General features: G+C 40.7%; 5 protein-coding genes and 1 pseudogene across 17 annotated transcripts; 5 read left to right on the top strand and 1 right to left on the bottom strand.

The window, feature by feature from the left end:
* Nucleotides 1-263: 263 nt before the first annotated feature.
* Nucleotides 264-5664, bottom strand: LOC129594151 (zygotic DNA replication licensing factor mcm3-like; annotated as a pseudogene).
* A 47-nt stretch (nucleotides 5665-5711) lies between these two features.
* LOC129594219 (protein ARV1-like) lies at nucleotides 5712-8926 on the top strand. The gene is made up of 6 exons (XM_055490837.1): nucleotides 5712-5913; nucleotides 6063-6182; nucleotides 6448-6598; nucleotides 6913-6978; nucleotides 8319-8492; nucleotides 8610-8926. The coding sequence occupies exons 1-6, from the start codon at nucleotides 5824-5826 to the stop codon at nucleotides 8711-8713; spliced, it is 705 nt and encodes a 234-aa protein (XP_055346812.1). The 5' UTR covers nucleotides 5712-5823; the 3' UTR covers nucleotides 8714-8926.
* A 710-nt stretch (nucleotides 8927-9636) lies between these two features.
* Nucleotides 9637-12709, top strand: LOC129594218 (hatching enzyme 1.2-like). Its single transcript, XM_055490836.1, has 12 exons — nucleotides 9637-9772; nucleotides 9949-10166; nucleotides 10301-10384; nucleotides 10598-10725; nucleotides 10826-10886; nucleotides 11077-11194; nucleotides 11277-11374; nucleotides 11473-11496; nucleotides 11565-11639; nucleotides 11765-12091; nucleotides 12161-12220; nucleotides 12348-12709. The coding sequence occupies exons 3-12, from the start codon at nucleotides 10357-10359 to the stop codon at nucleotides 12386-12388; spliced, it is 960 nt and encodes a 319-aa protein (XP_055346811.1). The 5' UTR covers nucleotides 9637-9772; nucleotides 9949-10166; nucleotides 10301-10356; the 3' UTR covers nucleotides 12389-12709.
* A 1228-nt stretch (nucleotides 12710-13937) lies between these two features.
* LOC129594220 (uncharacterized) lies at nucleotides 13938-15791 on the top strand. 2 transcript variants are annotated; one of them, XM_055490839.1, is made up of 4 exons: nucleotides 13938-14173; nucleotides 14282-14422; nucleotides 14579-14846; nucleotides 15015-15791. In XM_055490839.1, the coding sequence occupies exons 1-4, from the start codon at nucleotides 14085-14087 to the stop codon at nucleotides 15207-15209; spliced, it is 693 nt and encodes a 230-aa protein (XP_055346814.1). In that variant the 5' UTR covers nucleotides 13938-14084; the 3' UTR covers nucleotides 15210-15791. The 2 variants fall into 2 exon arrangements, with proteins under 2 accessions (XP_055346814.1, XP_055346813.1); XM_055490838.1 differs by having other exon boundaries at nucleotides 13938-14229.
* Nucleotides 15792-16513: 722 nt separating this feature from the next.
* LOC129594091 (uncharacterized) lies at nucleotides 16514-22133 on the top strand. 11 transcript variants are annotated; one of them, XM_055490654.1, is made up of 13 exons: nucleotides 16517-17029; nucleotides 17103-17243; nucleotides 17299-17566; nucleotides 18740-18838; nucleotides 19199-19238; nucleotides 19743-19797; nucleotides 19922-19995; nucleotides 20112-20486; nucleotides 21129-21225; nucleotides 21332-21401; nucleotides 21555-21618; nucleotides 21738-21797; nucleotides 21873-22133. In XM_055490654.1, exons 1-8 carry the CDS (start codon nucleotides 16761-16763, stop codon nucleotides 20285-20287), a joined length of 1122 nt encoding a protein of 373 aa, XP_055346629.1. In that variant the 5' UTR covers nucleotides 16517-16760; the 3' UTR covers nucleotides 20288-20486; nucleotides 21129-21225; nucleotides 21332-21401; nucleotides 21555-21618; nucleotides 21738-21797; nucleotides 21873-22133. The 11 variants fall into 11 exon arrangements, 4 of the variants coding, with proteins under 4 accessions (XP_055346629.1, XP_055346628.1, XP_055346627.1 ...); XM_055490653.1 differs by having other exon boundaries at nucleotides 20112-20957; XM_055490652.1 differs by having other exon boundaries at nucleotides 20112-20957; nucleotides 21117-21225.
* A 1002-nt stretch (nucleotides 22134-23135) lies between these two features.
* Nucleotides 23136-24387, top strand: LOC129594213 (uncharacterized). 2 transcript variants are annotated; one of them, XM_055490830.1, is made up of 4 exons: nucleotides 23136-23328; nucleotides 23429-23477; nucleotides 23702-23775; nucleotides 23910-24387. In XM_055490830.1, exons 1-4 carry the CDS (start codon nucleotides 23277-23279, stop codon nucleotides 24023-24025), a joined length of 291 nt encoding a protein of 96 aa, XP_055346805.1. In that variant the 5' UTR covers nucleotides 23136-23276; the 3' UTR covers nucleotides 24026-24387. The 2 variants fall into 2 exon arrangements, with proteins under 2 accessions (XP_055346805.1, XP_055346804.1); XM_055490829.1 differs by having other exon boundaries at nucleotides 23149-23328; nucleotides 23886-24367.
* Nucleotides 24388-25263: the final 876 nt, after the last annotated feature.

Genomic DNA, 25263 nt, shown 5'->3' with positions numbered 1-25263 from the left:
ATGAACGAACCACTTCTAGCAGTACAATTTACACGGAACCATGATCAACCATCACAAGAAATTTATGTAAACTGCTGCTTTTTTTTGCATGAAAAGGACAATTCCAACGTGAATAACACATTAACAAGACGACCAGCAAAAGCTGTACAAGTCAATTCACACTAAGCATACGGGCGTACATAGTTACCTTATCGGCACACATTAATGTACAAAAAAGCGGAAAAAGTAAAAGAAATACAAAATAAAATTTAAATCAAAAATACTTGCTCATCCGTGACCAAGATAACGCCCTCGTCGGTCATTTTCCCAAAACCGGCTTCCATTTCCGCGTGGGTGTAGAGCATTCCCTGCGCCTCAGCCTTTTCCGCCACATGCTGCGATAACTGATTCTGGGGAAGCGATCCTTGTCGTGTCTCCTGGAAGTGTTTTCCCACCAGTTCTTTGAACATCTTGTATTTATCAGCGGCAATGGTGGGTGGGCAGAGGAGCAGCCTGCACTGTGTCGGCCCGTCCAGGCACCACCTGACCGCGTCCACCGTGGCGCGTTTGGGAGTGGGTTCACTGCTTCCGAAACGGTAGGGATCGTCGGGATCAACGCCTGACCAGCTGGCACTTCAGCTTCGTCAACATCCATGGCCGCGCCGTTGCCGTTTGCGGCGTGGTCATCTTCTTCAATTGTCTGAAATTTTCGAGTTACAATCACATCTTTACGCCTTTAATGCAGATTAATTTCCATAAAACCGTTGTTGCGCGACATGAATTATTAGGTATTAAAAGCATTCTGTGTACATCTGCGCTGATTAAATCTTTACCCTCTTCTTCTTTCGCTTTACCTTCTTGAACAACGCAAACTGGACCATATCGCAAGCAGCTTGGGCATCAGCTTGCTCGACAGTGCGCTGCAGCCGACTTTTGGCGTGTGCCGTTGCCAAACAGAATCATGGTTTCCAGAGCGCGGGCTGTTACCGGTTGAGTACGAGCAACATCAGCGCCAACCTAAAGCGACAAATTAAAAGTCAAATACCAAATCGTTAATTTATCAAAATGCTAGTAACGAAACTTGAAACTTTGTAAAATAATACAAGTATACACCACAATTTTGATCAACGCTTGATTTTCGTTTCTTCGCATTCACGTCGATCATAAAATACTTTATTATCCTCGTATTTGTACCTGATCTTGAGCGAAGTTTTGCGTATTCCTCGGCAATAAGTGTGCAGGCATCTTGCGTCAGTTTAGGCGTGCAGTTCTTGGCAATGCTGATATACTTCCGCAAGAACTGCTTCGACAACACTTTGTCGTACTGATTACGGCGCGGACCATGGAGTATAGAATCGTATTTTTCGTAGATCTGCCCTGAACGCCGCTGATCAGAATCATCTGTGTCGACCATATTAGTGGACAGCCAATCGACACCCATGTTCAACCGCGTCGGCTCTCCATCCAACTCTCCCGCGGCGCATGGCGGTGCATCCGGACAACGTGGTCAGCCAAAATCAGATCCTGCTCTGATCCGCTTTGTCCGTCATGACAAAATTAAATCGAATCGAGAAAGCAAGGAATCCTGCATTCCAATGTTGTCCATAGGGGACTTGTACGGATCATACTATAAACACAGAAAAACAAACGGGGTATGCAAAATGTTAGTTTCATGAGGTAAAGATTCAATGACCAGTTGTCCCACTTACACGACCGTATACAGGGTTAGCAGCCGCCAGTACAGAACAGCGGGCGTTGAGCTTTGCATGAATCCCAGCTTTCGAGATGGTGACACGCCCTGAAACAATAGTAATAATCAGATCATCTCGGTCAAAGCAAATTCTGAATTTGTGGTATGTTCCTACACAAAAGTTAATCGCTTCTTAAAGGTGGTACGGTGCAAGCTATACTTGTACTGATTAGGCGCTCTGTACATCCTAATCTTTAAAATTATAAAAAAATGATGCGATGAATGGCCGAAGGATATACCGATCACAACTGAGCTCGATAATGATTCGCTAATGTAAATCATACAAATACGAAGTCGGTACAAAAAAAGTTTAGAAAAATCCAGCTATAAAAACCCTCCGACGCAGACTAGCCATTCTCACTAGCGACAACCTCGTTAAGTTTTATCCGACTTAAGTGGTAAACCTCACGGCTGCACTTAGTTTTTTATTCTTTATTTTATTCGATATCGGACAAGAAATGGCCTCGATCGTGTCGCATTATTGGATTTGCGTCTGCAATGTTCCGAACGGAAAAGACCTTTCCTTCCTTCAAGAGATTTTGAAGGCGAAGGGCAACACTGGTGGAACGGACTGGAAGGAGAGCTTCGTCTGGGTGGACACCACCAACACCCGGAAAGCTCTACTGTTTGTCGATGGGCCAACCGCGCGAATCTGAAAGATATCGGCCGGCTATTCCTGTTGGGATCGGATGGAGTTCCGTGACGCCAACGATTTCGACTTCCCGGAAGATCGAAAGAAAGATTTTATTATAAAACGTAAGCGCACCGAAAGTGATTGTCACCTTTTTCATACCTTTAAATTTTAATATACAGTTCATTTCCTAATTTTTGGTTCAAACTTAATGTGTTGAGTGTGGTTGTATGCCCACTGTGCTTGCTATCGCTTGGTGTGAATCTGCATGGATTAAAAATTCTCATTCTCATTCCCGAAGCATTCTTATTCTTTGTAAGGCTGTTTATAAGCCACATCGTTGTATGCACAGTTTGATGCCGAATAGCGTGTGTTACTGCCGTACGGTCAAATAAATCTAGTAAACCACGTACTGTACCTTGCTCCATAACTTCATGTATGGCTGTACGGTCTTCTTCCGCCATTTTATCGAACTCATCGATGCACGACACCTCGATCCGCTAGAACCATTGCACCAGCTTCAAACGTCGGTCGCCTGTTTCATCCGTCGTCACGGCAGCGGTCAGACCAACGCCCGTACTTCCTCGCCCAGTTGTAGCGATAGCCATTGGCAATTTGTAAAACAAAGCGCAGCATTTGGGATTTCGCTACCGAAGGATCGCCAATTAGTAGTATGTTAACATCGCCACGCAAACGCGTACCATTGGCTAAAACCAAGCAATTTTAAGCAACCGTAACAAAATAAATGATTTCGTAATTTCTAAATCAACAAGCAAACGTATGCTCTAAGAATCCAAGTCTGCAATTAAGATTCAATTTACGAATAATAAAGCCTTCGTAAGCCTTTCAAGGAAATTTCACAGTAATTATATGCGTTCGTTACAAAAGAAAATTAAAGGATATTAAACCGTACCTTTTCTTGTCCACCCAACAATAAACACAAAATCGCTTGCTTCACGTAATCATTGCCGTAAATCGACGGGGCCACAGATCGTGCTAGCACCTCGAAAGCGTCCGGTTGTTGAGCAAATTTACGAATACGGTGAGAATCGGCTTGCGTAAAGATCGGCGCGTTTTCCTTATGCTGCTCCACGACAAAATTAGCGATAATAACAGTCCGGAATTCCCAGCAAAATATCCTTGACGCTGATTGTGAATAACGCGATAAGTTCCCACCACCAAAACACGATCTCCGGCTTGCATAAATCAACCAAATCGTCCTCCACCACAACTTCCACAGATCTTGGGAGCTGACCTGAAATAATGCCACATTTTTTAAAGATGGAGGCATTGCACATATTCATAAAGACGAAAACTTGGACACAAGCATTCTGTTTTATTCGATTTAAACAACCAACTGCAAGAAAAATTAAATTCTAAAATAATTCAGATAAGAACTGTAGTAAATTTAGTAATACGTACAGAAAGGTACAGAAGAACGCTTAAATCTTGAAAATCGCAAGCAGCATGTAAATTTTTAATAAATGCATACGCGTATTTTACGTATAGATACTATATACTATACTTCAGTACCGATACACATATCAACTGATGTTGCACAATTTCTGTTTTTCACGGTACTGAATTCTTTTCTAGAATTCAGATTCGACAACAAATTTCGCATTTTTAAATTGTTTTTAGCGATTCAAATTTTTGAAATATCGCGATGCCAAACTGTCTCAGTCGATCCTTTTCGAATTCCAAAATGCGTGAATTTCTAAGCATTAGCACGATTTCTTCTACTGAGAATTACCTGGAGGTGCCTTCTCCGGTAGCTCTTGAATGGTGAACATCTGATGATCTTTAAACACACAGCCCATACTCGGTCTCCAGCGGGTTGCCTTCGTCGTCCTTGGTGGGATAGGCCATGCGACTGGTGGCATCCCGCCGCTCATCAGGTCTGTGTAGCGTCGCTCGATGGTCTTCCCAGTTTTCGGTGCGTAGTGCACACTGCGAACAATCTTGGGCCGCACAATGGTGCACTTGGTGACGATGCCTTCCACGCAGACAATTCCACCCAGCAATTTGGCCTGCAGTGTGCGCGGTGAAACGTGTCGCGCCCCGAAACTGTAAAGAATTGAGAAAAACATGGATTTTCTCGCTATCCTGTAATCTTTCTAATAAAACGAAATTTTTGCAATTTGTGATACTGCCGTAAAATGTAGAACTTCTCGCGATCTTTATGAAATTATTTTAGGAAATATTCGCAATACGTGATGATGCTACCTATGACAATTTACCTTCCACATAAGCCAACGAAGAAATTCTCGTGATTCCTGGCATACACATTGCTGGAGCGCTGAATGCAGTTGCGCAGTGCTGCTTGAAAGGCATTCACTTCTTCTACACTGTCTTTCAGCAAACTACAAAACAATCCACACTCGTAACAAATTGCAATCGATCCAAATACGGTGAAATACCAAATGACAAAAAATACAGCAGATAAATGAAATTCAAGAAATAGAGCAGCACCTGTTGCATCGTCCGGGATTGACAGCGCGGAGATCGTTGACGTTCACTTCCAGTCTAATCTGCTCATTCTGGATCATCTGGTTAATGCGCTCGCTGTATATGCGGCGGTCCTGGGCATCATCTAAGAAATCCATGTACTCTTGGACGGTAGCACGGAAACGGGCCTCTTTCTCCGGATCAATGCGCCAGCGAATCCTCCGTAACCCGCAGCGGGATCTGCAGCCGCATTCTGCATTCTTCTGGTCCGCAGAAGAAATCCGAAGACACTTGCACAATTCTACTAAAGAATGACGAATATCCAGATATCAGACAGTCTTTTCCCAATAGATAATCTATTCTCTCTAGAATCTAGATAATCTATTCCGAATCGATATTAAAACACAAAACAGTTTTCAAATGAAAGAACTGCGTTTTGTTCGCTGCTTGTGTAGTAGATTGCTTTCTTCTTTTGCATACCCTGGAACGATTTTGCGCAACCCGCGTCTGCTGCCAGTTACTATACGGAAATTGTCCATCAGCAGAAAGCGCTCAAAACCTACAGAGTTGTAACCGGAAAAGCACTAATATGCCTATACGGCGTATACGCGTACAAAGGCAGTACTAATGAGACCGTTATGAAATGGGAAAGCAAAATACATTTTAATTATTAACGTGAACATAATGAATTGTAGTGTTTTGTAATACAATATGAGTATTATTAGCACCTTTTTGTAACTTAAAATAACATGCAGTATAATACCAGTATTCAACTACAGAAAATAACTTCCGGTGAGGCGTAATTGGCACGCTTAGGCTGAGCACCCTGTAATAACGCATCGTACGTACAGTACATCAGATCAAGCTGTCACCTCAAATGCACTTTATTCTTTATTGCTTTAATAGAAAATTTAGAATCAGAAGTGGAAATGTTTTTATTTACCTACTTCGAACCTTTCAATTTCAGTTTATTAATAGTTCACAGTTGGTTTTCTTTCGTCGTTTTCGATTTACGATGCCGACTTATCGTTGCATAAAATGCGAGGAACCTGCAGATTCATTGTTCATCCATTACAGTCCGGGAGTAACGAAACTCCAGTCCTGTGTAAGTCCCTCTTCCATACGGGTCTTTTCACTCTTTTGTTCAGTTTGCACCTGAAAAAGTCTTTACACTGTTTGTGTGTGTCTTTATACTTCTCTCTTTAAAGCAGCTGTATCTCTATAGCAGTATCATGACTCAGTTAAACTTTTCAGCACCGCTGCAAGGAATACGTAGATGATTATGTGGAATATGATAATTTATCCGTATTTTTGGACATCCTCTTGCAAAAACGACCCGCGTACCGACATGTTATCTTCAACAGTGGATTACTGGTTCGTTTATGACGCAGAATAATAGTATGATTGCTTGAAACCTCATAGTTGCCCACCAGGCTTCCACTGTTGCAACACTATAATTTAGTAACGAAAAAAATGTTTTTTAGTTTTGGTTCATATGCTCATATGGAGAGTTATTAACCAGCTGCTGCAGTTTATAATTTTTTTTACTGTGGCTTTTTACTTGTAGAAATTTATATGTAGTCCAAAAATTCAAGCAAAATAAGAAAAATGTGAAAAATCTTGAATTTTTGGACAGTAGCTGCTGTGGAAGTTTGTCCTCGTGGTGGTGATGGCTGATGGCTATGTGCACTGGATTTCCTGGCGTTCCAGGGATATGGAAGAATCCAGTGCGCTTTCCGTAGATCTCCTCGAGTGGGAATTCCATAAGCGGCTTCTTGTATCATTTGCAGGTATAGCATTCTGCGCATTTTGCTTTAACCCTGAACAGTCTCTTCAATCACTTTTGCGCTTTTTCCGCCGCTTTCGGGCTTGTAGTGCTTAACACAGACTACAGTTCACTGTTATATTATTAACTTTTCTTATCGGATGTCAGCTGTTAAGAATGCTGAAGTGCCAGGGTGAACGAAAATCCGTATTAAAAGTTCCGACACTGCACCGTATATTCTAGCAATCGTTATTTGATATTTAAACTGCATCGGCACCTTGTAAAGCTTGCCTGATATGCTTAATTGTGTATTTTGATGAATTTTTGCTTGTTTTGTAGCAAACGCTGTGTACCTTCTGTCCGCTACAGCAATTGGCATAATCCGACAGCACCGTATTTCAAAAGGTAAAACATCATTCGTTATTTTATTCAAGTCGGAATTTTCTTGAACTACAGCCCTACCGCGCTAAGTTTGGACAGTTTTCCCCAAAATCACAACAAGTCGTTCGTCAACAAATAAAAACTTATTTTATGTTTCTTGTATCCCCATATGTGTCCCACATCTTTTGCACTCCAGGTTTCCTCAGTCATAGCGTGATCATTCGAGTTTCGGTGATTTAAAAACTAAAGCCGACCTGCTAAAAAAAGCGGCTCGACCCATTTACTTTCATAGCCATCGTCTACGTCTACGTTTTTGTTTAAAATTTCTTTTGCAACCGTAGTGAAAAACCGATAACTCTAAACTGTTTCTCATTCAATGCTCTTGAAAAAAATTTAGATACCAGTCGATTTTAACTAAGCCTGCGTGACCTTTGCAGCCTGACTGCGGGCACTGCTAAATTTTAGGGTGACCTTCTTTGCATGCTCGCAGTACAGCCGCGAGTTGTCATAGATGACCATTTTAGAGCGATTCGTGTTTGAGGAGTACTGGGTGTTAATTTAAGTTATTCTGTCCACAGAATAAGTCCGAGCAGTTCTGTCGAGAAAGTGAAGCAATAAAGATAACTCTTTTTAGCTCCAGCTTTGCCGAGTTGTTGGCCATTTATTTGACACCCTCATCTCCCCGTCTGTGTAGTTGATAACCTTCAAAATTTTAAAAAGTCTAGTATCATCCATGTGTCATCCATGGATAACATAAACTCAACCTTACCAACGCTTGTGCGCTGGGCAGCCCTATTGTTCGGCAGGTCTATGCAGGGAGTGACTCATTGTTTCGAAGTCAAAGTGAGCACCGGTAATCCAAGCTTCTTTTGTTCACCCGTAACGGACACCTTTGGGCCACTCAACAGTTTCACAAAATCCACAAAATTAGGTTGCTGGGCGAAGTTTTTTTTAAGAGTAGTTACCAGGTATAGCTAAGGCTGCTATTATAAAGCATTCTAGAAATGGCCACCAGCCCACCCCTTAACTCACCGCTTAGCTCGCTACTGGCGTATCAGACCGTATCGATTTTAATATTGCTGGATCGGCAATAAAACGCAATGAAGTTACACTAGAAAAGTGCAGGAACAAAGACGAAACCATATAAGGAAATATTTTGTAATTTATTGCACGCAACTGTCAAACGTGGCGCGGCAGGGCTGTATTTCGTTTAAAAGCCGCTTTCTGAGGTATATACAGAGTATGTACAATTAAGTTGTGAATTAACCCCTGCAGATTTTAGCTTGCGGAATGGCAGATACTGTGCTTAGCAGCTTAAAAAATTCTTTGCCAAATGAATTTTGCATTAATATTTGTTTCTGCAGATCGATGTGTCCCGTCTGCTCCGCAATCCGTCTTTTTAACCGGCATGATGATCTCTTTGTATCCGGTCTTTCTGCGTCTTCCGGCCATTATTTGGATGTCTCAAAGTCAGCCGCAGTATATCTGGTGGGGATGTCTGCTGCTGCAATGGATTGCTGGCAGTCAAGTGTACCGAAGTAAGAATGTATTTGTGCACGCATAAAACCTTCCTTGGGTGATTTACGATTTTATGGGAACGTGATGTGCTCTTGTTAATCTGAACTGCACATTAAGTTCTGCGGATGTCGTTGCAGTTTTGACCAGAGTGCGGATTTGGGAATCCTTGCTTACAGTGGGCATTCTACAGATTCTTTTGCTTGGTGTCCAGCCATCTTTGGTAGATCTGTTGTTTGGTTAGCTTGCTCGCTTAGATGACGTTTTTGATCGTTTGCTTTGCGTATTACACTATAAATGATGGTGATCATCATTGTTGTACAAAAATCAAAAAGTGGTCTGAATTGCATAGAATTGGATTTTCGCTAGTTGTGATACCAGTTTTAATGGTGGTAATGTATGGTTGACGAGCTTTTCGACCTGCTCGTGTTTTCAGAATCAGTTTTAATAAAAACATACTAACATTGTGCGGATTTATTCATCTGAAACAACGCAATCATAATACATTTTGGATGCTTTCCTTGGGTCGGAATTCATCGCAGCAAAGCCGTCCGAATTTGAAACACTTACAGACACTTATGCATAAGGCTATTTAAATCAAAATATCCGCAAGCTATTTTTCGGCAGATATAAAAAACTGGTCAAACAAAGTAAAGGGTGAAAAACATTAAATTGCTTACTTAAGCTGAGCACTTGGGTGCAATAATTTGACAAAAAACTTGTTTACCATTTTATATTTCCTTACGAGTATTCTAATAACAGGTATTTACCTTGTATACGTTTACGTAATGTTAATACATACCCCAAAAGACGTTTCGGTGTGCTACCCTGCGTTCTGCGGATATATCGTACAAGAATGTTTTAATATTATATATAGCGGAGAATGTGTGCAAATTATTTTGTCGTCAGTTTACAGTAATACGGGCTGCGAAAATTTTACTAGCTCCCATTGAAAACAACGGACGATATATACATGCAACAACAACTACAGAAACAGAAAGTATTTAATATTTTTCCAGCAGTATTAGTTCGAGATTTTGCAAAATCCTTACCGATATGCATGTGATAATCATTATCTCAACCGCGGCAGCTTTAGTTTATTCCCTGGAAGGGGCAAGCCCAGGGGCACCTATGGTGACGGAACTAGGGCTGGTTCGTCCAACTATACTCAACATTCGGGATACTCAGAGTATACTTCTACAAACAGTAGCGGATATACCGCAAGTTACAACAACCCAGGTGATTACAAGTCAGTGGTGCCAGTATATGGACAGCCAAGTGAGACCGCATACGCTCCAAAGAAGTATGTGAAATGGGAACACTGGACATATTGCACTAAATATAAATCGGTTGTTGTATCAAATACTTTTTCTTTAAAATCATTCTATAATCGTATTTTGTATATTCAACAAAGTCTTTAAGGATAAAACCAAAGAAATTCTGTTTTCGTTGCTATTGTTTTTTGTCGGGGGCTCACAGCACGGCAGGTGGCAGCTTCTATAGCCAACATGCCAACTCAAGCCCTGTAACGCGCGTCACCAAGTCTATAACTACCACTACAAGGACGCTCACAAGTACAACCACCCATTCGACTGCTGCACCACGCATCCCGGGAAACAAACAACAGGACGCACCCCATCCTGCTTGCCCATTAAACCCCTCACTGAAGAGCGAAAAAGAGCGGGAAGTTTACGCATGTAGGCTAAAGTAAAGGCGGATCCGCTGTATGCGATTATTTGTGCCGGTTCCATCGCTGACGAATGACAGCCACAAAGATGTTCATAACATAATCGGCAAAAAACTAATAAAGTGCGCATCTTTCTTTCGATAGCGTCTTGTGCTGAGTTACCACCGGGTTTGAGAGATTACGTTGGATGTCCAATAGAGATGCCCTACGATCTCTCATTAGACAAAGGTACGAGTACCGGTTGTGGTTGGCTTTATGCGTAATTATCATAGGACTTATCACTTTTTGCTCACATGTTATTGACGAATCAGCCGACATAAATAAGTATGTACTATGTACCAGATTTAGATGCATGCACGGTGGAATCAGGGACAATCGTTACTGCTTCTCTATAGTAATGGTGACCGAAAGGATATGGCTATAGAATAATTATCGTTTTAGTGAAGGGCGATGCACCAATCGAAAATTATTTCGTCAATGACGATCTTAAACAGTCCCCCCAATTAGTGGAAGGTGATATCCGTAGATTCCGTACACCTTCCACAACGGATATAAATGGAATACGACAGGTAAACGTGTCGTGCACACAGTCGAGCACACCGCGCCCTATACATACTCGTATAAATCCTATAATTATCCCTGTACAAATTAATTTTAATATTCGTTTAGGTGTGTGGAAACCACGGTATTTGGGCCGGTGGAGTACCATATGTTATTGACGCTGTCTTTTGTAAGTGCCAAGTCGCGAAAATAATTAAAGGAACAATTGACTTCCATCGTATTTGTTGCATTAACTGGTAAGCTTGATCATTACTGACCACTGGAGTAGACTATAAGCTAGAACTCTCCCAGACATGACCTTTACTGGAAATGGACTTATAATTTGGAAGGCGTTGCTAATGTGGTTATCGTTGATTCAGCATCTGATCAAGTGGCATTTATAACCCAACGAATGTGCAGTATCGGTAACCGGACCTGTGTCCGCTTCTTCCCGCGGTCAAACGAAAAGGATTTTATTAAGATTGTTAGTCGCCATGGGTGAGAGCAATAGATTATTGTTTCAAAACCGTTAGTAATTAATAGCAAAGTACAAAACCGTTATCCTTCTGCATTTTTTAAGGTGCTGGTCATATGTCGGGCGGCAAGGCGGGAAACAGCTGGTATCTCTTGAGATTCTGAATGAAAACGGCCAAAGCTGTCTCAACGGAACAAGCGTAGGTCAGAGAAACTGGTTACTACTTGTAACAGTGCACTGCTGTTGTCTGCACCGCTATCATTATTAATTTTGTTTTGTCGACCATTATCTGCTTTTGCAGAACACGAACTACTCCACGTTTTAGGTACAGTGCATTAATGCAGAAAATTGCTTTAATCATATTGAATTGTTCTTTTGTTTACCGTTATTCAGGTTTTCTTCATGAACATACCAGAATGGATCGCGATGAATTTATAAAAATAGATTTGGACAATGTGGAGGCAAAATGTATGTATGAGAGAACTTGGTTTTACTGATGGCAAGCTATCCTGAAACATATTGGGCATTTCATTTTAAATTAAACACTACCAAATACCTTATCAGATGAATCATTGGTACTTAAATAAACGCAGTTCGAGGCCAGTTTGCCAAATACTCACGAAGGAATTCCTGGTATCGTCGCATCCCTTACGACATTCGGTCCGTTATGCACTACGCGAGTGAAGCTTTTGCTCGCGATCCCCAGAAACCGGTGATAACAACGCTCACACTCCAGAACGCCGGTTCCATAACACTATCCGGGCTTATCCGGCCGGCTACAGTATTAAGCGACCTGGATTACGAGCGGATTAATGAGGCGTACGGATGCAGTCCGCAGTCCCCAGGTCTGACATGTGGCGTCCCATTAACCGGTAGCACCTCTGGTTACGGATATTCGGCAAATGATGACAGTTCTTGTGGTACTTTCTGTACTCGTTCACATAATTTGACAGAATTTCTTTCTGCATTAACGCTGCTTCTATTCGTAGTTTATCGATCTTCGACTGGGCTTGATGATGGTTCATCCGATCCTGTTACCGACAACACTTGTAAGACAGTTGTTATACAAAATTCAATTGCACTTGTGATAAAGATAAGTAACTTTCGTAGTCTGTTCGCCAGTTGCTATAATAACTAACTTACTATTTTGCCTTTGAAGTCTCTGCTGTTTTACAGGCAAGAAATTCAATCCAGGATCCGCAGGTCATCCCGGTTAGCTGATTTGCGACCGAAAGTCATTTGTTGCCGGCTAATCGACAATAAGTGAAGTTGACGAGTACATACTAATTTTTTCCAAGCGTTTTAGAAACGATTGTTTGTTCAAGCACCCATGTCATTCACTTTTTCGACACATATTTCGTATACAGCGAACAGAGCGAACCGCCGTTTGCAAATTTATTTATGTGTGCTGGTTAAAATCACTAATGCACTGAAACTGCATGAACATTAATCAGCCTCAATGCAGTATTTAAGAATTCTCTTTCTCGAATGCAAGCTGCTAAAGCTAAGCTTTAACTCGTGTCCTTGCAAATAAAAGTTTCAAAACAGAAAAGCATGAATGATAACCTTACTTCACATTGTGCTTAAACCAGTTAACCTTACTAAGTCTTCATGCTGTATCTGTAAAGCGGCAAACATGACAAGTGGTCATCAAAGTTAATGTCATCAACTATCGATTTGAACAAAGTATAAATCCGATAAACGCTCAGTGTAACTCTTCTGTCGGCAGTCTATAATCTGGTAAAATTAATCGTAGCCGAGGTAAGCAATACCCAGCTGTAAAACCGAAAAATTGTGTAGGTACCTGTGAACTTCTATAAGTTCAGTAAGTGAACTTAACACTAAAAGAAGAAAAAAGTCACAAAGAATTTTTATTAATTAAGGAATTAGTTTTATCAGAAGTTTGTGTACTTGTATATTCTGACTGCTGATTTCAGGAAATTGTTTTTGGGGAACAAGTACTGTATATAAATATCGGGCTGGCAATACGTCGTCTTTAAGATCTGGTGTTTGCTTAAGGCTTTTTTTTAATCTAATGACCTGCCGGCATAACTGTAGAAATTTGCAAGTGCTGCAACGAGATAAGCCGACATCCAGAGTAACACAAATCAAGGCTACACTACCATTAAGTAGTACCACGTAGTATTAAGTAGTACGCAGAAGACATGCAGTTTCATTTCAAACTCACGTGAATAACAAGTTAATGAATGACGCAGCGCGAATACTAAGGTACGTATCAAACCTGTGCAGTTATTTTTAACTATTTAACGTAACGCGAGTTATTTTCGAGTTATCGAGTTATAACGTAACTCTGAAGCGTAACTCGTCTCCACGAAAACTTAACTCTAGCGTAACTCGCTCAAAAATTGTATGTATAGTCTATGGTAGCGTAACTCGCTGAATAACTCGAAACTCGGTTTACTTGCATTAATAGCGTAACTCGTAGCGTAACTCGCACGCTCCTATAACTCCTAACTCTAACTCTGGGTCAGTTTTCCATAACTGTACAGGGCTGGTACGTATTGTTTGTTTTCAAATATCCGCATATAACCTGACTGAATGCTCAGTCTCTTGCAATCTGACTGCTGCAGACGAAAAACCGACCAGCTAACCATTAATGAAATTTTATCGGCATAAAAGTATAAGCACTTATCGCGACAAATAGGAAAGAATATTACGAATAGGTTTCGGATCTCCATTATCCGATGCCGTCGTTTTTATTAACTTTGGCTGTAAAGAAACGTACGCTGGCGAATGAATGTCACAGAAAAAGCATGTTCTTGGGATGTCGCTGCTACGAACCAAAGCACCAATGTTACGGACAACACGTCAGATGCCATCGTCTCTCGTTTACAATACTTGCTTTTGGTTTTTTACCCAGTTTTTCTATTCATCTGTACAACCGGGAATGTCATGAATATCTTTGTGTTGCGCACGGCCAAGCATTCTCAATGCACCACCACTTTTCTTATCGCACTGGCCGTGGGAGATTTACTGGCTGTGTATGTCATTCCTCCTTCCGTTTATCGTATATTCTGGAGTTAATATTAATGTGGTGGTGCTGCAGTCACTATAGTTGTAACCGTTACTGCATTAAAATAATTTTCCAGGTGGATGCAGCTGCCGCGTTATATATGGGAAATCAATCCTGATATCTTCAGTAATCCCAAATACACATACGCACACATTAATTACTACACGCAGGGATGGTACATCTGGATGCAACTGATGTGGTTTGACTTCTCAAACTGGTAAATCTACACGTATTGATTGTTGTCACTTTGTCAGCAATCCATTCCTATACCAGATTTACATCACAACTTACTTCTTCTATAATTTTAACTTACTGACGGTAGAATAAGGTAACAGAAATTATCTCAACTGTTTCCTTCATTTAATTTTTTTAGGATTTTAATAGCGTTTTCCGTGGAACGGGTTAGAGCATTATTCGATCCACTGTCGTACCGTGGTCCGCCGGCGGCAAAGCGAGCCCGCATTGTCATTGGTTTTGTATTTGTATGCGCAGCCTTATCCAATATGTACCGCATGGTGATGCAGTATTATTTAATGGCCACACGAGATATTCCAACGTTTCTTAAAGATTCAGTCAACGCGTTTATAACAGGAGCGCCTAACTGGCTACAAACATGGAATGATGTTAATATGTATTACAAGGTATAGAGAGATGCGCGGCCATGTACCTTACTTATATTATATACAATATTCCAGCTGTACGGTATTAACGGTCGAGCTAACGGCCCAATCACTGTACGGGTAGCAGTCCTATTTTTATTATTACACTGCGCTCAGTTAGGTAATACTCGTACGGTTTCTACTTTCTAGGACATCGAAGTCATTGTCGTGTTTCTTATATTGCTGATCTGTAATATTTGTATAATTCGCTGTATATTTCGGCATCGCCAAAAGATCTCCTTTTGCCCAACTATTACCAGCACCGACCGCAAGCGTGCCGGTGGGAGCACAGTAGACTTCGGCTGTGTAAATATCCTCTTGGCTGCCGTCACAGTGCCGTGCTGACTTACGTCATCGGCTTATTCCCACTGACTGTGACTGATGTCCTGGGAAAGCTTTCAAACTATCCGCTCTGCCTTTTTCAGTTTACTTATGCTAGCAATATCCTCAATTATCCGAACTGTGTTCTGATGTTGGTTCCATACACTATAAACTTTTATCTCTATGTGGGTTTCTGTTGCACTTTTCGCAACCAAACCAGAGCGGTGCTTACGGAGACAAAAGCCAGAATGGAGACGTGGCTATCTGCCAGAGGAATGGGCGCTTGTTGTCGGCGGTGTCCGGAAGTCGGTAAAAGAGCGCTAGCGAGCTTGAAAATACGGGAATCGGCTGATGCACCCATGATTATTTTGGAAAGAGATCGCGAACTGCTGTCAAAGACCGCAAACGGTGCAAAAGTAGTCCAGTTAAAACAAGATGCAGAATTATCGGAGTGCAACGTTACGGAGGTCACAAATGTTAGATTGTGATTGTGCTTATATTAGCGGCCAGGCGCATACATGTACGCGCAACCGGATATTTATTTTGAATTTCCTCGTTCCTGTTTTGTTACGATATTTCTAGAGTCGATATTTAACTGAAAAAAGACTGCTGTAAATTTGTAATATTTTTTTAGATACGAATCATGCGATTAAAATTAGATTATGACAGACATTGCCTTTAGAGGTACCTAACGAAACTTAAAGTTTGATCTTGTACTTAACTTATATCATGATGCGTATTTTGTAGCTTTATTTGTGACCTTTTAAAAACTTCTATTCCTTGGTATGCCATATATACTTATACTTTGTACTTAGCCTTAAACAAGTGTTAATAATATTTTTATTAGGGTCTACTAGCGCAGGATGGCTGTTTTGTTAATTGGTTACTGCCTGAAGTAAAAGGTGGTAAACAATAACTGCAAAAATGCAGCTGCATTCCTATTTCGTACTGATACGTATTGTGGCATTTACACATTTACATGGCCCAATCATACCAGTACATTTGAATAATGACTTGATTTTGCGATTTTGCACAGCATTGTCAGCAGCATAACGTGAGAAATGGCTCTTGGCAAGTTTTTGTTTACTTCGTAGTCACAACAGCGTTCTTATACCAAATACCATACTTTCTCGTAATAAGTTTGCCGAAAAGCCATGAGGCGAGGGAGTACGTGCAGTACACTGCAGTCGACGGCCTTATAACATCACAAACATTCACAATAATGTGACAATATCACTAGCGGAACAATAAAAACAGACCGGCAGCGATACGGAAAATGCCATTTTGCTGGAGAAGTGATGTTTTTCAACTCGTGTTATTGCATTCATTTATGACTTCGTTTTCGCCTTTTCGGTAACACTTCTCTTTTCTGTTCATGGCTAACACGTTGATTGTTAAATTATCCGTACAAGTATAGTTAGTGCTAGTATAGTTAGTGGTATAGTTGATGAAGTATAATTAGTGTTGCTGCCGTTTCCTGACGAAAAAACTACAAAATCGAAGCGCGCAGTAATACATGGCTCGAATTTAAATCAACAGCTCTTAAGTTTTCATTAATTATTGTTTGGTGTGATTATGAATGAAAGCACATCACTGCATAACATAACGGCAGGAAGTTGCCCGTGGGACGTTGATACCGGTAACCAGAGCGACAATGCCACCGATGACCCACTGGCCTCTCATGTCGCCCGTTCACAATATATTTTTATTGTCTGCTATCCAGTTTTGCTCCTGATCTGTACTCTTGGGAATCTCTTGAATATTACTGTATTGAGCAGCATTAGACCTCCACAGTGTGCCACCGTTTTTCTTATTGCGCTAGCCGTCGGTGATCTTCTGACATTGTACGACTAATAAAGCATTTGCAGTTTCTGTTTTACTGTGTGCTTGCATTATTTAAAACCGACAGTTTTGCAGATGGATGCAACTTCCGCAGTACATGTTCATTCTGAATCCAGATATGTTCACCATGCAGTACTACTCGTACGAAAAGATGAACGCGTATACACAGGGATGGTACATTTGGATGCAGATGATGTGGCCTGTATTTTCCGACTGGTAAGCTTTAGAATGTGTGTTTCCGACACGTACTAATTAGAAACAAAATTTCCAGGATCCTGATAGCGTTCTCCGTGGAGCGTGTAAAGGCGTTGTTTAACCCGCTCTCCTATCACGGTCCACCAGCTGCGCGGCGTGCCCGAATTGTCATCCTGTGCATCCTGCTTTACGCAGCGCTTTCCTGTGTATATAAAGCCGTTGTACACTATTACGTATTAGCAACGCGTGATCTCAAAGCGTTTAGCGAAGATACTCCCAAAGTGATAATCCCTGGCCTGCCGGGTTGGTTGCAGAAGTGGAGTGATATTAATGGATTTTACAAGGTATGCTCTACTGCATAATTATAATTATATTGCATAACTGTATTTATATTCAAATTATAACAATAGAAATTACAATTCTTATTACTACACTTATCATTAATACAGTGCGAAAGTGTTAATCATAATAACAGCATAATATGTTGCTTTAATCTTAGCTCTGCGAAGTCATTGTCATATTTCTTATTCTGCTCATCTGCGCTCTTTGCGTAATCCGGTGTATTGTTCACCACCGACAAACCATGCCCTTTTGTCCGAGTATCACCAGCACGGATCGGACACGCGCCAGCGGGAAAATGTCTGATTTTGGTTGTATTCACATTCTGCTGGCTGCCGTCGCAACATACTTGATCTGCAATCTCCGGCCGTTATAAATGAAATCTTGGGAACGCTGTCCAGTTATCCCTATTGTATATACCAATACCGTTATTTTGATGTCATGTGGAGACCGGTGCAATTGCTGATGCTCATTCCGTACTCGTTCAATTTCTATCTGTATCTTATGTTTTGCCACAAATTCGCACACAAGCCAGGGCTTTATTGTGCATGCGAAGGATAAACACAGAAGCGTGGTTGTCGAAGCAGGGTTTAGAAGGGATATGCGTATTCTGTCCCCAAGTTGGAAAGAAATTTGCTAGCTTGAAAGTGCGAGATTCGGCCGAAGCCCCGATGGTAATTCTGGATAAAGACCGTGATCTTTTATCTAAAAAGAAAACCAGCGACAGGATAATCAGCTTGCACCAATCATTTGATGACAATGCTACCGAAGTGACACATGTAAAAATTTGATTCAGTGTTTGTCGGTCCATCATGTTCCTCGACGTTTAATGTGTTTTAAGCGTTTGATGGTATAATGCTGTTAAAATAAAATTGTGCATTAAAGTGTAATTAGTTTAGCATGTTTAAGGCATCATCGCGGAGTCTTGTTATTAGCAAGTTCTGCATCATCAAAAGGTCATGGTTATTTTACTGTAATTATGAAAAATCGTTAAGTTTAATGCAAGCATCCTGACTGATCAGCCGTGATTGTCATTGGGCAGGATAAAATGCAGATGCAAAACATCATAATCCACCTACGAATTCGGTTCATCAATTAGCTGAGCTTGCTACTCGTATTATACTTGAAGTTGAATACAACGAACGCGCCATCTGTAATTCAAAGTGCTTCCTTCATAGGCCAAAATCTTCGGCAGGGAAATGATTACAACTGCCGATTCACCTTCGCATAATCGGTTGCCGATGACTTCGAATTCCCGTCAGCATATTTTTGTTTCGGTACGTGCATATGCGCTCAATTATACACTGTTTTGATTTATATCACAACAAAAACTCGGTTTGTTAAGCCAGACCACTATTTACAACCGTTCGCTGTAGTTTTGAAAACTGCCTTGAGCCAATGGGCTGCACAATATTTATCTGCAGTTTTCTAACTGCAACAGGAGCTATTTTTTACTCCTATTCGCGAATCGCGAAGTTCCTGTAAGTGCCTGCAAGTGCATTGCTCTGAATTGTAATCCGATACTTAGTGTGTTTTGCAAAAAATGTTATTATAATTTTATTTTAACTACGCAGTACCGGGCATAATTAGTCTTCAACATGTGACATCGTGCTCACTATTCGATTATTTGCTTGCAGCATGCTCCAGAATATTTTCCGTTAACTGTCTTCTACGAAGGTACCGGAAGCTTGCTGATCTGCCGCAGACCATGCAGAAGCAGTTTTGTGTTACACTTTTTATCGCGATCTACTTAACTTTAGGTACTTCTAGTGCATCCTCTATCTGCGCCTAATATGTGTACTTTTACATCACTAATATGATTAATGGCAGAAACAGCTCGATGTAATAATTAATGCCATACACCTACTCTGTAAGTGACTGATAATATAAATAATGGAACTTCCTTCGAAATACTTTGCTTGTTGAATCTTTGTGAGAAATTACCGCGGGTATGAGCCATGATTATGTTATTATGAAGAAAAATTTGATGGCCGGTAGGACCAAGGTATGATTATGACTGACATCAGTATGAGTATAAGTTTCCGATTATTAGTAAGGTTATGAGTATGTGGACGAGTAAGATTGTATCATTCTAAGCATGTTTTCTAATTATGAGTAGGATAAGGATTATTAAGGAGTACTTCGGAAGTACATAAATTTAACGTACACTTGCTTCTATAGTATTTGTGGAATACAATGTGTCCGTCGAGGTAAATCATCAAACGCATCATAGCAGGTAAACAAAAGCTTAGATCTATATTAATATTAGACGTCTACAGCAAAAGTTCTGCCTAAATATATATCTGTGGAACTTGTAAATGATTTTTGATGCGGTGTATGAGTTTGTAACGTGCTTTCAGTACAAGATCAGCCTTGACGGCACCACTTGCTCAAAACAGAACCAGCCGCAAACACAACAGAAATACGAGTAAAAGTAAGCAGTTCTTTAGATATAACGGAATATATATGTAGCATCCAACTTCGGGTTAAAATGTTTCCCGTGGCTGATGAACACAAGTTATTCCAATCTAAAAGTTTGTGTTGTTGCAGGTCATTCGCGAAAATTTGCACCGGCTTCAGATCAAACCCGGGTATCACAGGTTTCCCACAGACATAACACCTACAAACCTAAAGTTAATGCAACGGTGTGCTACATGATCGGAAACAAATGTGTCCTCAAGCCTCCCATCAATCCAGCTGTCGCTACCGGAGCAGGTGTGGGTTAGCGCATGATCGAGCTGTTGTGCAGAATGCGGCCGGGGCCCGGGTTGAAGAATGCGGCCGATGTGCTGCAAGACTGGGCTAACCATTTTAGAAGAAAATACGGAGTATGATTATGGAAAGATCCGAGTACAATTTTAGCCCGGAGGCTGCCGGATTCATTAAGCCGATACGATTGTGATTAGCCATAAGTCCATTGAATAGGTTTGATATCAATAAATACAACGCCGATAATCTATGCGCAAGCGTGGTTAAACTGTTAAAGTTCCTGTGGTTCCGCAGTCCAGAATAAAAAATAGATTTAGAATAGGGTACGCGGTGCAATACGGATTGACTTGATCGTTGACAGTTTAATTAACTGAAAAATCTTTCGCAATAAAATTACTGTACGTAATACAACAAGATAAATTCGTTCAGTCAATTTCTGATTCTGTATAGTTTGGTGTGATGTTTATTGTCTTTGCACAATTCGTTGTAGTAATTAATGATTTAGAAGTAAGCACCAAAAATAAAGATCCAGGGATGAATTAATAATCAGGTGGTTTTTCCAAAGTTGCCGCAGGCCAATGTAAAGTAACAAATTCCGTAATTCCAGAATGTTTGTTATGTTTTCACGGCTGCAACTGGTTTGACTCACAAGCACATTTCAAATTTGATACAGCTAGAGAATGCCAGGTGGGTTATTTTTCTGGATTTTTTGCGCGACATGCCTCTGTATTTAACCGCATTCGATGTCATGCTGTTCTGTATTGGTAAAATATGATTAGAAACATGGGTAGAAATATTTTAAGCCGTTCACAATTGCTGTACCTCGACGCTACGCTTTTGGCGTAGCACTCTCTACAGGAAATTAACTTGGATCCAACTTGGTGATCTATAACGTTTAGCTATCCGGAAAACTGAAAAAGCAAGAATCTTTGAGTTCGCCCGGTAGAGCCGACTGGTACGTATACAGGCAGGTACACATGAAGTGTGTCCGCCATACTGCAACAGGATTACAGATATATCCATCTTTTGCATTAGCAATATTTATACTTTTTTTATTGCAGATACTTTATCTGCTTACCATGCAGGAACATCATTTCAGAGCAGCCCTTGTTATCTTCGTTATAATATTGAGTATGTGCAATACTACAAAAGCTTATATTATACTGTGACAGATTCCCAGTTTTTCCTTTTCCACTAACATTAAACAAACCGATAACATTTACATGGGTAGTTACTAAGTATGTTTTTTAAGTGGGACTAGCAATCAACTTTTTATTTTTGCAGCTTTCCTAGCGTGCAGTAGAAGCGAGCCTAATAATAAAGACGGCAAGAAAAAACAACACGTCGGGTACGCACGACGAATTCAGCACTGTACTGCGTGCGTGCTTTGGCTTCTGGTCCATATCACATTGCAATACAGTATCTTAAGCTTCTAACACTATTTTTTTATAATATCCCACCGTAAAGCGCGGACGCCAAATTAGGATCGGAAAAGAAAACACCTGTCCAAGGGTAACAGCACGACCGGTAAGAGATCTTATTTTTCGTTTTCATATACGGGAACAAGAATTTTTGCATTTGTTTTAAAATTTAAATTTGTAGTTCAGCCTAAAACTACTGCACCTGCTGGAAGCAAGAGACACAAGTCATACACTACACCAAAGTCGACGACAGGAGCTCCTCTGTGCTCGGAATGCAATAACTGTCGCGGATGTAACCCTGGCGCACCAAGCGGGGGCGGACCCGGCTGATCTTTTAGTAGGCTGAATACTGGGCTGCTATGGCACGGTAAATTTACAAATAAGTGCAGACAATTCCTGTGTTTTATAGGCTGCTGACTAGAATATTAAAAGATGTCATAACCGTCTGATAATTTAGCGAAGTTGGTCATAATCTGTGATGTATGTAGCGGCGGTGCTCGCTATCGAGCCAACCAGCCAACTGATCGCTAAACAAGGCGACAACAATGGACAATAGGTACGCCGTTGCTACGGCACATTAGCCATAGCCACAGGACAACAATTCACGAGATACTTTGCACTCGTACGTCACTGTACCAATACGTACAGTCATACACTACATAATCATACAAACATCTGTACGGAAGGATGGCGAACAAATTAAATGGCTACAGAGATCTCATCGCACAAGCACGCTGCTTGAAATTTTGTAAGCCAACTGTTATTATTTGATTTTAACATTGTAGTTGAGCAGCGCAGCAGCGCAATTCAGATAAGATATGATCACTTTCTTAAGCGCTGGACAGCCCCGAATAACGCTAAATTAAAGGTCATCACAGCATCATTGTGTCGTATTATCTGTATAAATAGTAAGTAACTAATAACCAATTAGCCACTTCCGACGTACGCGATAGAGTACGGCACGCCATTTCCTTGTACGGTATAAAACGGCCCTTTCACTCTTTGTCTGCAAAAATGGGAATTATCTGGTCTCACTCGCCAACCTGAACCTGTTGCTCGAAAATCGAAAAATTTCGGTCCAAATCAATTTAGAAGGTGGGTAATCATTAAACAGCACATTTGTTGCACCGAATACAACGTATATGCTGAAAAATTATTGATGTTATTAAAGCAGGTACCGGCGATAGCCGGAAAACACAACTGCTGTGCCGTAGACTGAACAACCAAATAGCTTTCAAAAATTATTAATTCTTAGAAACGTGGACTGAGAGCGTACTTCCAGCACACATACCCAGCAGGCAGCAGCACGAAATGCGCAAACATGCACATGTATGAAGTCGCGAGTATCCGTTTACTCTGCCACAATGCATGATTTTACCGAATGAATTCCAAAGGTCAACGTGGGAAAGTGAACCGAAACGGTTACAACACCACAAGCGCATCGATATTGAAAATCTGCTGCAGAAGTACTAGTTGTGAGTGAAATGAAAACAGGTAAAAGCATTTCAAGACGGTTTGCTTTAGAATAAGAACATTCTATCCACGTTAAAGGATAACGTTGGTGTGCCAAATTCATACATCCATTATGCGAGCTCTGTGTATTGCAGCTTTGTACTGCATTCTATGGATTCTCTGTGGTAAGCTTTAGCAGAGTAATTATATGGCACAGGAAAGGCAAACATCTTGTTAATTTATGACATTCATTTTGCAATTAATATTAAACTACCGTAATTGCAGTTGCAAAAACCTGTTCGACTTATTCTTCTTATGAGGACGACGAAAGAAAGTAAGTACTGTACTTGCTGCTTCAGCTTGTTTTCAATAAAACACTAAAAATTGATATTAAAAATAATACAAACTGGTACCGTATTTTACACCGCCCGATACAGATGCATTTATTGTATGATACGATTGATACCACGGCATGTGTGTATGGTGATACTGCAGTATTAGCATCATTGTTCAACTGGAGAGGTTAACTGGAACTGAACTTAACTGAAAAGATTATAGGAATATTATGCTGAAATATCTGCCAATAAAGGTCAGCGGCGCTTTGGGAAGCGGAGCAGACGGAGTTTACGCTCGTAAGTACTCCTGCGTGATTCTCATATTTTTATTTTCTGAGTTGACCTCAGGGAGTTATACTTATACGAACAAAGTATGCGCGTACAAGACGAGAATCATATGGTTACAGCCGAATCCCGCAATTTTCCTGCAGTGAACCGGGAACGCCGATCCCACCGCACTGACACTCCACAGCAAGCACTCACCACAGCGGATCCATGCCCCGGAGGCGGTTGTCCGGGCGCTCCTGACGGTGCCGGTCCCGGTTAACTTTTGCAGACAGTTGCGGCAAACTTTCTTTCAGCAGAAAATTTTTCACGGTTCCACGGATTTTATATTATGGGAAGACGCAGATCGAATTTTTTCTTCGCTGTGCAGATACATGTTGCAAATTCAGTGTTAATGCAAAGACAGTACGTTAGGTGCTAAAAGGTAAGCACCGTTGTCGGTTTCGCTAGAATGGTGCCAACAAAAAGCCGACGCTGATTTTCCGTACCTTACGCACTGTTCGCTAATTCTTTGTAAAGGATTTTTCTATGCTTACCCAGTCTGTAGTCGATACTCGGAAATAATCAAAATTATTCGCGGTACAAGTTGTAGTGCGCTTAATTCCGGTTATCCCCATAACTTGGCTTACCATGATATTACAGTTCGTTGTTGAGCTTTTTTTCAGCTTTTGTAGTTAACCTAAATCATCCACTATTCTAGTAAATCTTATGTATTAATCGTTACGATTAGCACTGTATCATGTATGCACAATATTTACCTAACTCTGTCGCGTTCTGGTTAAACAATTGCTAGCGTTTTGACACACAATGGCTTCTATTTATGCATCATGATCTTAAGACCTCGAAGATAAGCTGTAGCCGGTTAACCTGTGTGGTACATTGTACCACACATTTTTCATTTGGATTTAATTTAATATTATACTGGAAAGGCTTAAAACGTACAGTTATGCGAGGGATTCACAGACTAAAGTAATTTTGTGGTGTCGCTTTAAGCTGAAATTATTTGTTATAACATTAATGTTCTCGTACGAAGTAGGTACCTTAATTTCTCCCATTTGTCACACAAATGCATACTCTTGTTAACATATGAATTTCCACTCTCGTAATATAAGTGTCAAAGTGGATAATCCCGTCGAATTATTATTATGTATAAAGCAACAAGTGTCAGCAAACCTTACAATCAATCAATTTTCTGCCTGGAAGTCTGCGCTAACAGGCTTATTACTTATACGCATTAATTTTAATATGCAGTATGAGTTAAGTACTGCATTTATTATGCACATGACAAGCGTTTGCAATCAAATGGTGTATACAGATTCATCTAACCTGCTGCTAATTATTTTAATACATCTGTTTATACAGTTCGAAAAAAGCTTGGGTGCCGATGTCTATCGCGGCACAAAGTCCAATGATCATCAATTTTCATCTGTGAGCCAAAATTCCTGCAAGAATGTTTTGCATTGAAAAAACGTATACGGCAGTCCAGCCTTCCTAGATACA

This window comes from Paramacrobiotus metropolitanus, unplaced genomic scaffold, assembly GCF_019649055.1.
Source record: "Paramacrobiotus metropolitanus isolate TYO unplaced genomic scaffold, Prichtersi_v1.0 Parri_scaffold0000066, whole genome shotgun sequence".
In the NCBI taxonomy this organism is placed as follows: Eukaryota; Metazoa; Tardigrada; class Eutardigrada; order Parachela; family Macrobiotidae; genus Paramacrobiotus; species Paramacrobiotus metropolitanus.
Note: the sequence above shows the minus strand (reverse complement) of the source record. Positions and strands in the feature narration are given on the sequence as shown.

What these genes read in the sequence shown, in the direction of transcription:
- LOC129594219 (XM_055490837.1), top strand. Translation starts at nt 5,824, where the DNA reads ATGCCGACTTATCGTTGCATAAAATGCGAGGAACCTGCAGATTCATTG. An exon ending in ACAGCACCGTATTTCAAAAG is followed by an intron (nt 6,979 to 8,318) that starts GTAAAACATCAT and finishes TTGTTTCTGCAG; the next exon opens with ATCGATGTGTCCCGTCTGCT. An exon ending in TGGCAGTCAAGTGTACCGAA is followed by an intron (nt 8,493 to 8,609) that starts GTAAGAATGTAT and finishes ATGTCGTTGCAG; the next exon opens with TTTTGACCAGAGTGCGGATT.
- LOC129594218 (XM_055490836.1), top strand. Translation starts at nt 10,357, where the DNA reads ATGCCCTACGATCTCTCATTAGACAAAG. An exon ending in CGAACTACTCCACGTTTTAG is followed by an intron (nt 11,497 to 11,564) that starts GTACAGTGCATT and finishes ACCGTTATTCAG; the next exon opens with GTTTTCTTCATGAACATACC. An exon ending in AAATGATGACAGTTCTTGTG is followed by an intron (nt 12,092 to 12,160) that starts GTACTTTCTGTA and finishes TTCTATTCGTAG; the next exon opens with TTTATCGATCTTCGACTGGG.
- LOC129594220 (XM_055490838.1), top strand. Translation starts at nt 13,946, where the DNA reads ATGTTCTTGGGATGTCGCTGCTACGAACCAAAGCACCAATGTTACGGA. An exon ending in GAGTTAATATTAATGTGGTG is followed by an intron (nt 14,230 to 14,281) that starts GTGCTGCAGTCA and finishes ATAATTTTCCAG; the next exon opens with GTGGATGCAGCTGCCGCGTT. An exon ending in ATGTTAATATGTATTACAAG is followed by an intron (nt 14,847 to 15,014) that starts GTATAGAGAGAT and finishes TCTACTTTCTAG; the next exon opens with GACATCGAAGTCATTGTCGT.
- LOC129594091 (XM_055490654.1), top strand. Translation starts at nt 16,761, where the DNA reads ATGAATGAAAGCACATCACTGCATAACATAACGGCAGGAAGTTGCCCG. An exon ending in GTCGGTGATCTTCTGACATT is followed by an intron (nt 17,030 to 17,102) that starts GTACGACTAATA and finishes ACAGTTTTGCAG; the next exon opens with ATGGATGCAACTTCCGCAGT. An exon ending in CAACAGAAATACGAGTAAAA is followed by an intron (nt 19,996 to 20,111) that starts GTAAGCAGTTCT and finishes GTGTTGTTGCAG; the next exon opens with GTCATTCGCGAAAATTTGCA.
- LOC129594213 (XM_055490829.1), top strand. Translation starts at nt 23,277, where the DNA reads ATGCGAGCTCTGTGTATTGCAGCTTTGTACTGCATTCTATGGATTCTC. An exon ending in CATTCTATGGATTCTCTGTG is followed by an intron (nt 23,329 to 23,428) that starts GTAAGCTTTAGC and finishes CCGTAATTGCAG; the next exon opens with TTGCAAAAACCTGTTCGACT. An exon ending in TATGAGGACGACGAAAGAAA is followed by an intron (nt 23,478 to 23,701) that starts GTAAGTACTGTA and finishes AAAAGATTATAG; the next exon opens with GAATATTATGCTGAAATATC.